We start from the raw sequence: 18,000 nt of genomic DNA on the forward strand, positions 1-18,000 counted from the left end.
CAATACATTTACTAACATAGTGCACTATTTTATTGATAGGTGCAATGATTGGCGTATCACGAAAGTTGGACTTTTTAATACAATGCAAGGGTCAATTATTTTCCAAATATTCAGTTTTAAGGCGTTAAATAGCAAAGCCTTTTCGTAAACCTACCTTGACGTCGCGTGCGTTACTCTGACAAACCGTATCCAACCACATTCTATCCAACCATATGTCGGTATTATATTTTCCTGACCAATAATATGCATGATTCTGAATAGAGGCGGGGTAAAAAACAACTTGAGCAAAGTAGTTAGGTTGTTAGAAAGTTAATGGCTAGGTGGAAAGAGATTCTCTTCTCGATTCAGGAGAGTTTCTGGATTTTTCTGAAGTATAAACATAATTACTAAAATAGCAACAACCCCAAAGAAAGTTTAAGACAATATTGCGTTAATTAGAATAAAAATAATAAGGGAAGTATGCAGGATGCAGTAGCCGGGGCGGCAATGCTGACGGACGGCTTCGAGGACGAGATTGACTCGGTGACTCCGCGATCCTCTGGAATGGGGCTTGGAACCACACCAGGAGCCAGACTCGGGGGCCTTGGGATTGGTGTTGGTGGAAAGAAAGTCCGCTTATTTGGAGAGGCTGGTGGGCCTGCAGCTGACAGGCTTGATTTCAAACTCGCTGCGGCCGCGGTGCTTTCCTCCGGCCCCGGATCTGGCAGCGACGATGATGAAGTATCTGAGGTAAGCCACTCATGCTAGCTAACCCAGCGAAACTGGGCAAGAAGATTCATGTTAGTCAACGTTCCCTACGAAAAGCCCGTTCCTTTAGACGATATTATTAACCCTCCTTCCTTTCTTCTATCAACTAAAATTGTATCAGTCAGATTTATTGGATTTTGGCTGATATTTTGCAGAGTCTATTGGCTAGCAAGCTTGCGACATGTTTTGTATTTTGACATGATATGAGCAATATTTTGGCGGAGGCTTCGACCTAGGCCTAACGTAGTACTGTGGCAGCACACACACAGCGCCATCAACTGCTAGCTAACTAGCTAGCAAATTATTGAAATGTAGCTAACTAAGATTAGGTACACGTTTGTTAGCCTGTTTATGTCAAACTAGCCAATTGTTTTGAACAAGTAGGTGAAGACAAGTCGTTCTAGCTCCTGTAAGATATAATAACTGGCATGCAATCTTACATCCGCTTATTAACTGTCACCCCAGTTGTCTATTTAGTTCTAACGTTAGCTGGCTAGGCACATTTTCCCTCCTCTCAGAATAGCACGCTAAGTAGTTACAGTAACAAGTCCTCATGACTTAACACGTAGTTTTATTAATTTTTACAGGTACTTCGCTATGGTTGATGGCACACATGCCAAACTCAACACAGCCTGATATGTTTGCTACAAGCTTGATGTTGAGTTGTTAGTGAAGATGTTAACTCGAGTGGTGGTGATTCAACATCATTCAGTAACTTCAAGGGTTAGAAATGCCCCAGTGATCAAATCAAACGTGACATTTTAGAGTTTGCAAATAATTTCCTCTACCTATTCTGGTCTCTAACCATTTTCATGTTGACATGTTATTGTCTAGGTTTTGTAATTAAAATAACGAATCTCATATGAATGATAAATTAATGTAAATCATATTTATTTGTATGTTCAAGGCAACACACTCACACATTGGAATGGGTACCTTTTCATGTGATGAGCAAAAATGAATTACTGAATTGCCATAATTTTTTATTTGTGTACACTTAATAATAATTTGGTCGGTGTTTATTTGACCTATTTCACGCTTGTACAAGTGTGTGTTATACGCATGTGTTATTTTTTTTTTTTTTTTTTTTTTGCATATCCCAACTCCTCAGACACCCTTGGAGAGTGGGGTCACGGCCAGGGTCAGCCATTATCAACGGTGACCCTGGAGCAATTAGGGTTAAGTTACTTGCTCAAGGGTTGTGACTTGAGTGAGTACAGCTACGACTGGAAGTGGCTTCTCGTAGCAGGTTAGGAGAGCATTTTAGCTAACCTTAACTGTTTTCCTAACCTGCCACGTTAATTATCCTAACATGCTGCATAAATTGTCCTAACCTGCTAAGTAACTTCTGGTCGTCGCTGTACTCTCTCAAGTCAGAACCATGTTCAAGGGCACATCAAATGCTAACCTCCTGTTATTGGTAATGGTGAGGAGTAAGCATGTCTTGGGGGTATGGTCTTTTTGCCTCTAACTTTGTCACTCATCGTTATTCTCAATTAATTCAGGATAATCCGTAATCATGGTAGCAGCCACGTTAATTTAGAAGATTTTAGAAACATATTATATTCATATAAAAGTGACTCCAAAATGACAGTACATTATTTACCATTAATTTCTATTGTGCACAAAATAATTTGAAACAGAACCAAAACAAACAGCAAATGCATCCAACAAGTTGGGAGTCACAAGCTTTATCTAGTCATTGTGTGGTAGAAATATATGATCAAATGCTAAACATTTGACTACTTTAATACACATAGGCCTACAAGTTAATGTCAAAATACTTTTGGTTCCCTATAATGGCGGAGACTATGTACAAAAAGTGCTGTAATTTCTAAAAGGTTTACCGTATATGAATGCCCTCAAATTAAAGTTGACAGTCTGCACTTCAACCTCATAGCAGGGTCCAATGTTAACTTTTTTTCTCACTGGCCCATTCAGGCCAGTTGGCCAAAAATGTACTGGCCGGATCAGAATTTCTCCAGAGGTATGTCACATTTTTTGTACATCACAAAATAGGTTGTTTCCCCTTTAAGAAAAGTATATTTCAAAAGAGATATCAATCTGGCTAGGGGCTACAGTATCAACAGTATGTTCAGAATTGAAGGTTTATTTTTGTAAGTCGCTTACCCTATAATAAATAAGCTCAGCAAGTGGATTGATGAGTGCTTCTTTTTACTCTAGACAGCTCATGTGGGCTGTGTGAATGCATCAATTCATGTACTGCTCGAGTGCTAAAGATGTGAGTTGCGACGAGAGTGGTTGAATTAACGGCCAATCATACTGCTCAAGTACAAATAGCATGACTTTTTTGCGTGTAGTCTTCAATGGCAGACTGCAATAGAGCAGGTAAATGTCAAAATGGGCTGAGTGCTGGCCTGGTCGGGCCAGTGACAGACTAGATCCACTAGCCCAACACATGGTTTTACTGGCTCCAGGTCAGCGGGCCATCATTAATGTCAGACCCTGCTCAGTCATTGTATCATTTCAAATCCAGTGCTTGAGTACAGAGCCAAAATCACAAAAAATGTCAATGTCCAAATATTTTTGGACCTCACTTTATACCCAAAATTACTTTACTCATTTTCCTTTCCCACATTTTGATATTTCATGCAGGTTCGTTGACTTCTAGCCAGGGAAAACACGGCTTACACGGCTGTGACTATAACCGAAGAGAATTATCTTGGGGTGAAGATTTAACGAGTGCATTTGCGAAAAAAGCACAGAGCAGTCTGACTGAGGGGTTGTAGGCAGCAGCAGACTCGTAAGCATTCATTCAAACAGCATTTTCCTGCATTTGCCAGCATCTTTTCGCTGTGCTTCAAGCATTGCGCTGTTTATGACTTCAAGCCTATCAACTCCCAAGATTAGGCTGGCAATACTATAGTGCCTATGAGAACATTCAATTGTCAAAGGCATATGAAATACAAATGGTATAGAGAGAAATAGTCCTATAATAACTACAACCTAAAACTTCTTACCTGGGAATATTGAAGACTCATGTTAAAAGGAACCACCAGCTTTCTCATGTTCTGAGCAAGGAACTTAAACGTTAGCTTTTTTTACATGGCACATATTGCACTTTTACTTTCTTCTCCAACAATTTGTTTTTGCATTATTTTAACCAAATTCAACATGTTTCATTATTTATTTGAGACTAAATTGATTTTATTGATGTATTATATCAAGTTAAAATAAGTGTTCATTCAGTATTGTTGTAATTGTCATTATTACAAATATATATTAAAAAAATTGTCCGATTAATCGGTATCGGCCTTTTTTGGTCCTCCAATAGTCGGTATTATTATCGGCGTTGAAAATCATAATCGGTCGACCTCTAACGTATACCGACTATGTCCATCACCGTCAGACCATTTTATTGGTAAACTACACGTTAATGTTGAAATTGTATTTAGTGATCCAGTACGTGATCGGGTGCATTTATCATTTGTTTGTAATCCAGAGAGGTTAGAAAAAGCATGTAGATCCTCTGAGGCTGTGGAGGGATCCAAATTGTGGATTTAAAAGAAAGCATGTATCCTCAGTTTACAATGACACATTTTGTTTTGAAGCACTTGATTTCTAACCCCTTGATATTATTGTTGGATCTGATTTTAATAGTTAACATTTCGTTGGCCATAATAAACAGATATGCCGATATTGGACAACCTTGTTTACTCCTCTTGACAGTTTAAAACTTTCTGAGATGTAGCAATTATTGACTATTTTACACCTAGGGGTACTATACATAACTTCAACCCATTTTATAAAAGATTCTCCAAAATTGAAATATTCCATGCATTTATACAGTGCATTCGGAAAGTGTTAAGACCCCTTGAATTTTTCCGCTTTTGTTACATTACAGCTTTATTCTCAAATTGATAAAATTGGTTTTCTTCCTCAATATACACACAATGATGACAAAGCAAAAACCAGGCTTTTAGAATTCTTTGGAAATGTCTACAAAATAAAAACTGATGACATTTACATAAGTATTCAGACCCTTTACTCAGTACCTTTCGGCAGTGATTATAGCCTCGAATCTTCTTGGGTATGATGCTACAAGCTTGGCACACCTGTATTTGTTAAGTCCCCCCCCCCCCCCCCCCAGTCCGAGGTCCTGAGCGCTCTGGAGCAGGTTTTCATCAAGGATCTCCGCTGTACTTTGCTCCGTTTATCTTTCCCTCGATCCTGACTAGTCTCCCTGCCACTGGAAAAACATCCCCACAGCATGATGCTGCCACCACCATGCTTCACCGTAGGGATGGTGCCAGGTTTGATGTTTGGCATTCAGGCCAAAGAGTTCCATCTTGGTTTCATCAGACCAGAGAAACTTGTTTCTCATGCTCTGAGAGTCGTTTAGGTGCCATTTGGCAAACTTCAAGCGGGCAATCATGGGCCTTGTACTGAGGAGTGATTTCCGTCTGGAAACTCTACCATAAAGGCCTGATTGGTGGAGTGCTGCAGAGATGGTTGTCCTTGTGGAAGGTTCTCCAATCTCCACAAAGGAACTCTGGAGCTCTGTCAGAGGGATCATCGGGGTCTTGGTCACCTTCCTGACCAAGGCCCTTCTCGCCCGATTGCTCATTTTGGCCGGGCGGCCAGTTCTAGGAAGAGTCTTGGTGGTTCCAAACTTCTTCCATGGAAGAATGATAGAGGCCACTGTGTTCTTGGGGACCTTTTTTAAAGCTGCAGAAATGTTTATGTACCCTTCCCCAGATCTGTGCCTCGACACAATCCTGTCTCTACGGACAATTCCTTCGACCTCATAGCTTGGTTTTTGCTCGGACATGCACTGTTGCACCTTATATAGACAGGTGTGTGCCTTTCTAAATCATGTCCGATCAATTGAATTTACCACAGGTGGACTCCAGTCATGTTGTAGACACATCTCAAGGATGATCAATGGAAACTGGATACATCTGAGCTCAATTTTGAGTCTCATAGCAAAGGGTCTGAATACTTTTGACTTGTGTTTTTTTGTCATTGTGGGGTATCTTGTGTCGATTGAGTTTTTTTATTTAATTTAATCCATTTTAGAATAAGGTTGTAATGTGACAACATGGAAATAGTGAAAGGGTCTGGATACTTTCCGAATTAACTGTAAGTATTGAAATATATGCTTAAGTAAGTTATGGTATTAAGACTAAACAGCATGCGCTCTTAGGCCTGCAGTTCGATGGTGGTTAAACAAGGCTGCTATACTAAGCCTCCTAATGATAATGACATATTATTATACTGTTCATAATAGTAGTAATAACAATTAGAAGATCAAGAACAATTTGTTGTTGTTATTATTGTTATTATTAATAAAAAAAACAATTTAACAATTTGGAAAATTGTAAAGACTAAATAAATTATTATTAATTCCAGAGTGTCTGTTTTAATTAAAGTGTAAAACCTTTATTACAGCATAGCAAATATTAAAAACAGACACATTTGTGAAATTGTTTATCAGTTAGCCTATATATTATAGACCTAATTAAGTTGGTTTCCTCTCCACACTTTTCTTAAACCATTAAGGCAAGGGCTGTTTCTCATCTCCTAACTCTGCTGCTGGCTCTGCCACATTGTTCTCAACACGAATAAATGAAATCAAATTTTATTTGTAACATACGCCAAATACAGCAACTGCAGACCTTACTGTGAAATGTTTACTTACAAGCATCTACCCATAAAGAGAAAAAAAAGTTACAATAACGAGGCCATATACAGGGGTTACCGGTACCGAGTCAATGTGCTAGGGTACAGGTTCATTGAGGTAATATGTACATGTAGGTAGGGTATAGTGACACTGCATAGATAATAAACAGCGAGTAGCAGTAGCGAAATATGCAGCTGAACTTTGCTATTATTGCAACGGTCTAGGAAAAGGGCTGGAACAGAGCGCTGATGTTTCAGAACCACTGACAGCGACCGCTATCCAATGTGGGAGAAAGCGCTTTTGTTATAAAATAATATAATTTTAAATTATTGTTGTACCATTGTTCTTATGTAATAGAAAAATATACAATTTCAGTAACACATGTCTTCGAGTGATGGACTGTGCCATCCCCACAGCCTCCACAATGGATTAGTCCACTGAGATGGCACAAATCACCCAGTGTGAAAAAATGGGGAAAAATATATTTTAACGCTATATTTGATTTGATTTTTGTAGCAGGTTAGCAGAACTTAAGCTGCAGGTTAGGATAATTAACATAGCAGGTTAAGATAATTATGTTAGGTTAGTAAAAGGGTTCGGGTTAGCTAAAATGTAAAAAAATGCAATGTGTGAAGTTAATTTGACAAGCTGGATCCCTTCTAGCCATGACCGGGCCGGCCCGCACCACTCCCCATTCCCGCTGCAATTCAGCACCACAGCAGTAGAAGGAGGACACTCTAAGCGGCCACAAAATAAAGAAATTCTAAAACTATTGTTGGACAATGAAATACGTTATCTAAATAAACGTAATTCGTTAACGGTGGTTCATTGAGCGAGAGCTTATTTTACAATGCTTCTGTGAAACGAGGCTTGCGCCATGCATTTATGAAAGCATTTGTTTCCAACACTCAAATTCTCACGCTTTTTACATTACTACTTGATGATGCAAGTATATGTTATGTATATTGTAATTTAAGATATGGTGGGGTCATGACTTGTGTCATGTTATACATAGATATAGAGAGCTAGATATATATATGTGTGTGTGTGTATGTATGTATATGTACATAACATTCAATCCCAGTATTTATGCTATACATGACACGGGCGGCATATGTGGATCGGCAGCAGAACTACTATCACTGGACATGCTGAACACAATTTGCCTCGATTTTACTCTTTTGGAAAAAGAATCCCCTCTCGGCGGGCCCACTAGAAATGGGGATAATTAACACCGTCATCACCAATTTTGCCCAGTCGGGATACACTTAGCTGAAGTTCCTTATGAGGACTTTGCGTCTTTTGCTTGAAACGCGCACACACTCCGGACACTAATTTTCAAGCAGTTTGAACATTTATTAGCCTATGAAATATATTTGGAGCACATCGACTGGTTATTCCATAAATGAATAAAATAGCGTTATTTTGCAATGGACATTTTTTTGGCGGGCGACCGTCAATTTTATTTATCAGCTTAAAAAAAGAAATGCTGCCAAAAGCCACCGTTTACCAGCTAACGGAAACCATGTCATACAAAGATCTATTTGAAAATAATTATAATAAGAAAACTCATGATTTTACAGTGACACTTTGGGGGTTTGTGTTGGAGGGTAAAGGCATATGTTGTTACTGGAAAACTAGTGCTTCACATTGAGTGGTTTATTCAAGGTTCCTTGACCACAGGATGTTCTATTCTTTCATTCCCTGTGAATGTATTAGTTAGCGCTCCCAAAATGTAGACCGACGCACATGCACACATATTTAGAACACACTAGAAGCACAAGCATTTCGCTACACTCGCATTAACATTTGCTAACCATGTGTATGTGACAAATAACATATGATTTGATTTGCATTGAAGCTTCGAGTAGTGAACCATGTTGGTGTCCGCCCTGAGATTTCAAGGTTGGGACTTCGATCCCTGGCCGAGTCTTACCAAAGACTGTAAAAATGGCACCCAGTGCGAGCGTCTCTCTGCTTGGCACTCGGCATTAACAAGATAGTCTGTCGCAGGTCTTTAACTCCATTCTATTGTCCTATCCAGGGGTGTACTTGCACATCAAGCTGACTCATGCTATAGAAACTGACAAACTACTGACTGCAACTACTGCTCTGGTCTGCACCAGTTCTGGTCAGGCTCCTGCTCCTATGAGCTCCTCCGGCTCGCAAAAGCCATCACTCGTGCAAGGCTACTTACTTTGAGTACTGTAGCAGCTTAGCACTGTACTGTAGCAGCTCAGTGTGTGTCTGAGGGTCAGGGGTCGACTAGACTATTGGACAGGAAACTTTTTTAATTACAGAAAGGACCAGTGTTGTGTACAACTGTAGGTTATCACTAAAGGCTATCGTAAGTTATGTGTACGTTTTTGTGGCCACTGACTTGCAGGGAATCTCTTGTGCGCAGTACTTGTTGTTTTTCATTGTCGTAAGGTTCACATGGTGGCGAGTCAGATATTAGATGGCATATGTAAGTACCGGTTAATGCTCGAGCTTAACATTATGCATTTGGCAAAACAGTGTACCCAATAGATTGATTGTGTGGGAATGATGCCAATATTTAAACCTTTTTTTTGTTATTCTACCATCTTAGAAGTGATTGTAACTAATAACCTTAGCAAACATGAGTTTATTGTTGGAATGTCATTGAATGTGACAATGTTGTTTTTCCTCATTGGGCTCTGGCTGAGAGAGGTTCTCAGAAGTGCAGGATAATTTTGCAGAAGAGGGATTTGACCAAGGAAGCTTTGCCAGATTGTTGGGAGCAATGATGTCATGTTTCTTGACAGTTATTAACCGTCTTCTATTTAACTCAGCATTCTGTGTTCTGAGTTTCTCCTTACCAGCGCCCATTACCCGCAATTTCCTTGCAGACTAAGTGTAATATAAGATAACGTAATGTAAGATAATTTACAGGCTCCATCTCTCTGCCGCTCCCTGCATCAGTGTCTCTCTCTCTCACACACTCGCGCAGACAGACGTGCATGGACGAGGTAATGAGTCACTTTTTTGGACGTGGTCTCTTGTCCCGCGCTCTTGTTCAGACACACCCCCTGAGACAGATGCTTCCCTGAGTTGAAGCACAGAGCACAACAGTTCCAGCTGTGCCTCAGCAGTGAGAAATACCCCAGTATGGTTTCAATTATATTCACCAGTTTGATCATTTTTCTCTGAGTGACATTCGTGAAAGAAAAATGGAAATGGAGAGTTGCTGACCATACCCTCCCTCTCTCCTTCCAACTCGGTTCTGTTCATTGGGTCAATTCTTTTGGCAGAGCCTCTGCTTTTCAGGTCCCTTTGTGCCAGGGACGCTTGTTGATATCATGCAGTATATCATGGAGTTGTCCGTTGTCCAGTCTGTAAAGAACATTGTAGGGATAGTGTACGATTGGGTGTGTTTGTGTTAGTAAACAGATTGTGCGACATGAGCGGATTTCAGTCTGCTGGTATTCTCATGATTCAAAACACAGCTGTGTCCCTGAATGGTGACCGTGATGGCTGGGATGTACTCCCCTGTAGACCATGAAATGACAGATGGACAGAGCCAGCCTGCTGGGTGTCCTGCCCTGATGGCCGTTAGGCAGGTGTATGGAGGTCAAGGTCGCAGGGAGGGGAGGGGAAACGGGCTGATCAGTTCATGTAATTCCATCAAGGCTCAGGTCCTAAGCACTGTACTGCTCCGTCTCCAGGCAACATGCTCGAGGGGGTGGAGCTTGGGGATTCTTTTTACTGGTGCCCTCGTGTCAATTACTAGACTATACCTGCCTGTGTCATCATGAAATGGGCCTGCCCATACCTTCCTCAGAATATGCAGAAGTATTTTTTTATTTTATTTCCGGTGGTCATAAGATCATACAATACTGTATGATAGGAATCACGATTGTAATAATAACTATTTTTAATTGAAGCGATAGGTTTCTCCCAGCAATTGTATAGGGCAAAATGAGCATTAGCGTCCCTCCTGTTCTGACTATCTCTTGTGTTTCTCCTTGTCTCTAGGTGGAGTCCTTCATATTAGACCAGGAAGACCTGGACAACCCCATGCTAAAGACTGCGTCGGAGCTGCTCCTGTCCAGTGCTGCCGAAGGAGCTGACCTCAGAACAGTGGACCCAGAAACACAAGCCAGACTGGAGGCTCTGTTAGAAGCAGCCGGTACGTATAGTACAGGGTAATTGCTGGCTTTTGACCCCCCCCCCCCCCGAACGGAAAAGCAGATTAGATAGAATTGTTGCCGGCCAAATTGACCGGGAGAAGAAACGATCCCTTTGCAAAAGAATGATTTTTATTCATTGATGGAAATATCAGTCGATGTAAATGCATTTGACCGTCATGCTTATCGGTCTATAGGTTAATTTCAAAATTTTGTGGAATTAAATTGGGCTGTGTGTATTCTTTGGAGGTCATGTATCTCATTCATCGCACAGCATACAGAGCCTAATATGAGCGGAATATCACTTGTCAGATAGCGCTAGAGCTGCTGCTGGAGTGAAAATAGCATTTACATATCAAGTCATTGCTCAACTGTTATTAAAGCAATCGTTTGTAAAGGTGTTTCATATCAGCTGTCTTTTTCTATCTAGAAACCAAAGGCCCAATCCTAGTCATATTAACAACCCATCCTAGTTGTTGCATCTTTAGATTCCCCCCTCGTTTCTAACAGAGATTTTCATCTGTCACATATGGAACCGCTCGTATCAGGTGTGCTGTTTTAGAATTGTGTTTTCCCGCTAATTGCATGACGTTTTATTGGCTGCTTCATTACAGGAGTTGTATGTTCTGTTAAGATGAATTACCATGATCTTAATGTGATTTCTGTCATTCTGAGCATTGTGGGTGGACGTTGTAATGAGTTAGGCACCCAATGCATATGGGTCCAGTAAATATCTCAAATGGCCAGTAAATTAAAGTCCTTCCGGACACATTGTCCGGTGCCACATTTTCCTTACGGAAACCCTGGTATAGTAGCACCATGATCTGACTCCTTCACCTAGTTTTATGAATGCCCCTGTTTTCAGAACTGCCCACATTTCACCCTCTGCCATGCCCACTATGCATTTGAAATCATGTTAAATTACAACAAGGTTACATGGTAAGGCTGCCCAGTCGTATTCTCGTTATTGAATAGGACTGCTGGTCTTTTTTGATTGTTTGAATGCCGAAACCTGCTTGAATCTCCACCCAATAGAGTATAAATTTAAGCCTACAATTTTGCTGCAATTTAGTTAGCAGGCCTGTGTCTGGTGCTTGTGTTTCTGTTCCTGCCACTGTGTTGGGACATGACCCTGTAGGTGTGTGGAGTTGGCACACTGCAAGGGAGAAATACCAACATCACAAACGCTAGTGCTCAACACCAAAAAAGATTCTCTGCTACAACATAAACCCCTGCGTTTTATTTTTACTATGGTTTGCATCCGGTTGTTTTATGGGTTCTGTAGTTACCCTGTGGGACTGTCTATGGAGGGGGAAAATAATCTAAATGATATGATCAATTACAGTAATCAGTAAAGTTGGGGGAGCAGGTTTCCTAGTGGTTAGAGCGTTGGGCCAGTAACCGAAAGGTCGAATCCCCGAGCTGACAAGGTAAAAATCTGTCGTTCTGCCCCTGAACAAGGCAGTTAACCCACTGTTCCTAGGCCGTCATTGTGAATAAGAATTTGTTCTTTACTGACTTGCCTAGTTAAATAAAATAAATACATTAACGTTGACTGCACGGTGCTCACAGGCTAAGTGTCACAAGGCAATTATCAGACAGGCCACAACTGTCTCTCTGGCCTCAGTTGAGCTAAGCTGAATCAGACCATCAAAGCACTTAACTTTGGTCTGTCTGTATAGAGCCACAGTCATTGCTGCCTCTTTAGAGAAAGAAAAGCTTTCTGAAACAATTAAAGAAGTTAATTGGTCTGATTTGATGTGCATGAAGCTGTGGATGGCACCGTGTGGTGTGCAGACAGGCAGCACGTTAGCTGGTCCCCAGCAAGCCAGCCAGTCAGTCAGTACATGACGAGCTGGTACAGGCTAGCCCAGCCCATGAGATGAGATGAGATGGGAGGTAGCTAGGCTCGCTGGGACACCACGGGGGAGATTAACATGAACAATGGATTTCCATACAGCAGCAACAGCTCCCATCATGACTCAGCACTGGCCTTTAGGAGACTCTGTTGTTTTCCGTACGTGTGTCTGCCTCCTGTCTATCTTTGTGTGTATGTGTCGTAGTGATTGTTTGTTCCTGTGTTTTTGTCAGTTCCTCTCTGTGTGGTGTGCGTGTCTGAACTGCTGCACATCTGTGTAACCAACCACGTGGCACGTGCAGTGGTTTTTGCATACCATAGGCAATATTGGGCTCATTTTTCTGTTGTTAAGCCTCAACGTTGGCTGATCACCAGGCTCTGTTCCATTGATTCAGTGTATATTATGCACACACTTAGTCATGTTTTCAGTTTCCCCAATTGATATTATCGGAAACTATTTCTCCAGTAGAAATCCCAGATCACACTTGTAGGCGATGTCATGTCGATGTTGGCTAGCTAAGCTCATGCGCAGAAACATGTCATTGGGTCTAACGGTCATCTCACTCCGAACTGCAGATATGCAGGTCATCAAATCAAAGGCACACCTTTGATATAAAGCTGTTTTTGATGAGAATGAAACAGAACATGTTCAACTACTTAAGACATTGGCTCGAATCTAGGTTGGGCCTTTTTGATTTTGAGAAAATTAACTACTGAGGAATAATATTTCACTTCTCATTTACTTCTCAAACCCCAAATCTGCTTTGTTTCTTTCGCAAGCGTTCCCGGGAAGTCTCGCAATCTTGCGCCTCTAGGTTTAGTAACTCTGTTTCCTCAACACTGTTCAGCACTTGATAATACAGACAGAATGTGTTCTTTGCACTGTGTCTTTGAACATGTTGCGTGGTTGGATCATGGGCTAACCTATGCCTGTTTTGTGTGTGTTTTTATTTGGCCCGGCACTAACTGTGGATGCGTTTGTGGTCACTGCGGCTGTGCTGTGAATGCTGGTGACCCTCGATGCACGGCCCTGTGCCTATGAAGGCATTGGTAAACTGTCCACTGCCGATGGTAAAGCCTTTGCAGATCCAGAGGTGCTACGCCGCTTGACGTCGTCCGTGAGCTGTGCGCTGGATGAGGCTGCGGCTGCTCTCACACGCATGAGGGCTGAAAACACACTCAACACCAGCCAGGCAGACAAGTATGTATCTCTTCTGCTCTAGTAGTCTCATACCACAACGGTGCAGCACACCTTATTCTCATACCAGTAGAAAGATGTTCTTGTCTAGGCCATATGTTTCCTTTGTGCTTTCTTCAAGTTAGCATTTCCCCTCTTCATGAACAATTGACAATTCCTTAGACGAAAAAGTAACTATGCTCGGACTCTGAATAGTTCACATGATTCATAGACGTTACCTTGTTCTCACAAATTCGATGAAACTTATACTGTTTTACTGAAACGCTTTAATGCACCATATTGAGCCAAATGCAGTTCATGAAATGCATGTACAGCCCTGCCCTGAGTGAGGCCTTTTTGTTTTCAACTTCGTTGAGTATTAGACGTGTGAATTGTGACAGCGCTCTGTAAACCTTGTTTTCTGACCTGCTGTTGATTTGCCCTGTGCAGCCACAGTCCCAGTAATTGTAGCAGTCTGGTTATTTTCAGCCGTAGCTTGGCGGAGGCGTGCTCGGACGGGGATGTCAATGCCGTGAGGAAGCTGCTGGATGAGGGGCGGAGCGTCAACGAACACACGGAGGAGGGAGAGAGTCTGCTCTGCCTCGCCTGCTCTGCCGGATACTATGAACTCGCACAGGTAGAGTACACACTCGAGGTCGACCGATTTTATTATTTTTCAACGCCGATACCGATTATTGGAGGACAAAAAAAGGCGATACTGATTAATTGGCCGATTTTTAATTTTAATTTTTAATATGTATATATATATATCATACACACATTTTTGTAATAATGACAATTTCAACAATACTGAATGAACAATGAACACTTATTTTAACTTAATATAATACATAAATAAAATCAATTTAGTCTCAAATAACATGAGAACATATGTTAAAACGAACCACCAGCTTTCATGGGTCTTCAATATTCCCAGTTCAATTTTAGGTTGTAGTGCAGAAAGCAGAGCTTGTCTGCATGGTCCCCTGTCAGTCTGCTCCTCCGCGAAACACAGACCTTATTTGAAGTAGATCAAGACATTCTCTATGGGAGACATGAACGGTAAAATAACGAAGGAATCCCTTTCAAGTTCAGCCGCAAGTTATTACAGGAATTATAACGCGTCGACTATTTCTCTCTAAACCATATACCTTTGGCTAATTTGGAAACTATCACCTCGAAAACAAAACGTTTATTCCGTTCCGTATTTTATCTAACGGGTGGCATCCATGAGTCTAAATATTCCTGTTACATTGCACAACCTTCAATGTTATGTAATAATTACGTAAAATTCTGGCAAATTAGTTCGTAAAGAGCCAGGCGGCCCAAACTGTTGCATATACCCTGACTCTGCGTGCAATGAACGCAAGAGAAATGACACAATTTCACCTGGTTAATATTGCCTGCTAACCTGGATTTCTTTTAGCTAAATATGCAGGTTTAAAAATGTATACTTGTGTATTGATTTTAAGAAAGGCATTGATGTTTATGGTTAGGTACACATTGGAGCAATGACAGTCATTGATTGATTGTTTTTTATAAGATAAGTTTAATGCTAGCTAGCAACTTACCTTAGCTTACTGCATTCGCGTAACAGGCAGGCTCCTCGTGGAGTGCAATGTAATCAGTTGTTAGAGCATTGGACTAGTTAACTGTAAGGTTGCAAGATTGGATCCCCCGAGCTGATAAGGTTAAAAATCTGTCGTTCTGCCCCTGAACGAGGCAGAACTTTCCTAGGCCGTCATTGAAAATAAGAATGTGTTCTTAACTGACTTGCCTATTTAAATAAAGATTAAATAAAGGTGTAAACAAATATATAAAAAATTCGGCAAATCGGCGCCCAAAAATAACAATTTCCGATTATGAAAATTTGAAATCGGCCCTAATTAATTGTCCATTCTGATTAATCGGTCGACCTCTAGTACACACACACACACACACACACTTTAAGTACTTTATTGAATCCACCATTCACATTACATGACAAAGGACTCAACAATTCAAGAGCCGTTGACACAAGGAGACTCACAGGAACAAAAAGCACCTTCTCCTCCACACAGCTAGGCTGCCCATAACCGTCAAAACAGAACAGTACTGAGGCAACTGCCTTGCTCTGATCTTAGGAAGGCCTGCAGTCTGGAGACCATGTACAGTAAGCCTATGTATGTGGCTGAGACTGCCAAATATCAGTGCCACCAACCTGCATCTTTATCCCAGGTTGTGTAGGAGTGATATGAGAGGCAGGTATTTTCGGAGCATGTCTGCAAAAGCCTGCTCCAATCTAACAGTCGAATGAGCAGCCCACTTCCAGAATCAGCACCTCCCTCTGGCCTCCCCCACAGCAACAATCTCTGGCTCATTTGGCATACAAGAAAACACATCATCAACATCAAACCAGGCTCCTCTGACACACACACACTGTCTCATCTTTGTATTTTTAACTACTCACGTAATACTGCTAGCATTGCCCTGCCTTGCTTTTAATCCGTAGTTCCATCTAGTTCTGTAATCCAATACAGTTGTATTCAAATTAGGGCGGACCCCAATTATTCGACTGTTTGGTTGTTAGGCTGTTGTTTTATGTGTGTTTCCAAGAAAAGCTCAAATAAACAAAGATAACTATATAGTACCAGTCAAAAGTTTGGACACACCTACTCATTCAAGGGTTTTTATTTTTACTATTTTCTTCATTGTAGAATAATAGTGAAGACATCAAAACTATGAAATAACACATATGGAATCATGTTGTTGTTAGGGTTCGTTCCTTGGTCTAAGTTGATTTATAGTGGAATGTCTGACTAGTCTTGTCTCCTACACTCCCCTGCAGAGTTCTGTATGTCACACATTTCTCAGAGGGGTCTCTTTATAAGAGGCAGAGAGAGAGAACTAGAAAACAACTATGGAACAATATTAAAACCTCAATGTATATATATATTGTTAATCTATAGTCTAGGACCCTGTAAATGTAAGGAGGGAGGGGTCTTATAACCCCTCCCCTTCTATTAATACAACATAAGCATAATCAATTATTCTAATAGATCAATCATTTGGTACAGCCCCAATCATGACCCCTAGGTGACCCCTAGATTCTTCAAAGCAGCCACCCTTTGCACACTCTTAGCATTATTTCAACCAGCTTCATGCGGAAGTCATCTGGATTTGCATTTCAATTAACAGGTGTGCCTTGTTAAAAGTTAATTTGTGGAATTTCTTTCCTTAATGTGTTTAAGACAATCTGTTGTGTTGTGACAAGGTAGGGGTGGTATACAGAAGATAGCCCTATTTGGTAAAAGACCAAGTCCATATTATGGCAAGAACAGCTCAAATAAGCAAAGAGAAACGACAGTCCATTATTACTTTAAGACAATAAGGTCAGTCAATCTTTTTGATTACTACATGATTCCATATCCGTTCTAGTTTTGATGTCTTATTCTGCAATGTAGAAAGTAGTAAAAATAAAATCCCTTAAATGAGCAGGTGTCCAAATTTTGATTAACCACATGACAATGATTTTGAGATATGAAGACTTATTATAAATTAAATGAAACTCTTCCTCAAATGTGCATATGAAAACTAACTGGCACTCAGATCGGTAGAAATGGTGAGATAAATTGGCATTCCACATGAGAAAGTTTCCTGACTCCTCGTGTAGCCTATTACCGGACACTTCAGGAGAGTAATAGCAGAGTGTCTGAAAGCCAGTAGGAGCCAAGGAGGATGGTCGGGACAGGTTTTGCATTTTCCGGTTATCATGATCTCTGGCTCCCTCTTGAGTCATTTGTGTCTTATTTCAATAAACAGTGCTCTTAATGCTTCAGATAAGCTTAATGCATATAGTGGTTTTTATTCAAACATAAATGGAGTCTGTGTATGAAAAATTACAATCGATTGGTTGAAAGAACAGAATAGATTAAAATGTTTTACTGCCAACCTGGGGCTTTGTGGTTGTGCCTGGGTATCTGTTGCAAGCACTGATGTTGTCTGTTCTCCTGCAGGTCTTGCTGGCCATGCACGCTAACGTTGAAGATCGGGGCATCAAGGGCGACATCACGCCCCTCATGGCAGCAGCCAGCGGCGGCTACGTAGACATTGTCAAACTGCTCCTGGTACATGGGGCTGATGTCAACGCACAATCCTCCACAGGTAAATACACCAAGTCACATTCGCTCAATCCAGACAGTCTCATACCCTGACTACACCGCTCGCGTCACGTGCGCGACTGTTGCAAAAAAAATGTAGAAATCTATATTATTCAATTATTGCACCCCCACTGCTCGTGCTCGTCAACGAGCGTCTGCGTTGCCCAGGGCTAAAATTGAAGTCCTATTTCTGACGCAGATCGCGCCTCAAGTCCTGCCTCTCCCATCTCCTCATTGGTTTATAGAAGCAGGTACCCACGTGCCATCTCCTCATTGGTTATACCCAC

The 18,000-nt window shown here is 41.1% G+C and overlaps 1 protein-coding gene across 6 annotated transcripts in view; it reads left to right on the top strand.

The window, feature by feature from the left end:
• Nucleotides 1–290: 290 nt before the first annotated feature.
• The window catches only part of LOC129821935 (ankyrin repeat and KH domain-containing protein 1-like), a 55,808-nt gene continuing 38,098 nt past the window's right edge, over nt 291–18,000 (top strand). For 2 of the 6 annotated variants that reach the window (XM_055879698.1, XM_055879707.1), the window contains exons 1-5: nt 291–729; nt 10,388–10,541; nt 13,442–13,598; nt 14,049–14,211; nt 17,570–17,717. In XM_055879698.1, the coding sequence (XP_055735673.1) occupies nt 460–729; nt 10,388–10,541; nt 13,442–13,598; nt 14,049–14,211; nt 17,570–17,717 (892 nt within the window). In that variant the 5' untranslated portion in view covers nt 291–459. The remainder of the gene's footprint in view (nt 730–10,387; nt 10,542–13,441; nt 13,599–14,048; nt 14,212–17,569; nt 17,718–18,000) is intronic. The other 4 variants (XM_055879715.1, XM_055879737.1, XM_055879723.1 and 1 more) reach the window with 3 other exon arrangements.

This window comes from Salvelinus fontinalis, chromosome 2 (assembly GCF_029448725.1).
Source record: "Salvelinus fontinalis isolate EN_2023a chromosome 2, ASM2944872v1, whole genome shotgun sequence".
Lineage (NCBI taxonomy): Eukaryota > Metazoa > Chordata > Actinopteri > Salmoniformes > Salmonidae > Salvelinus > Salvelinus fontinalis.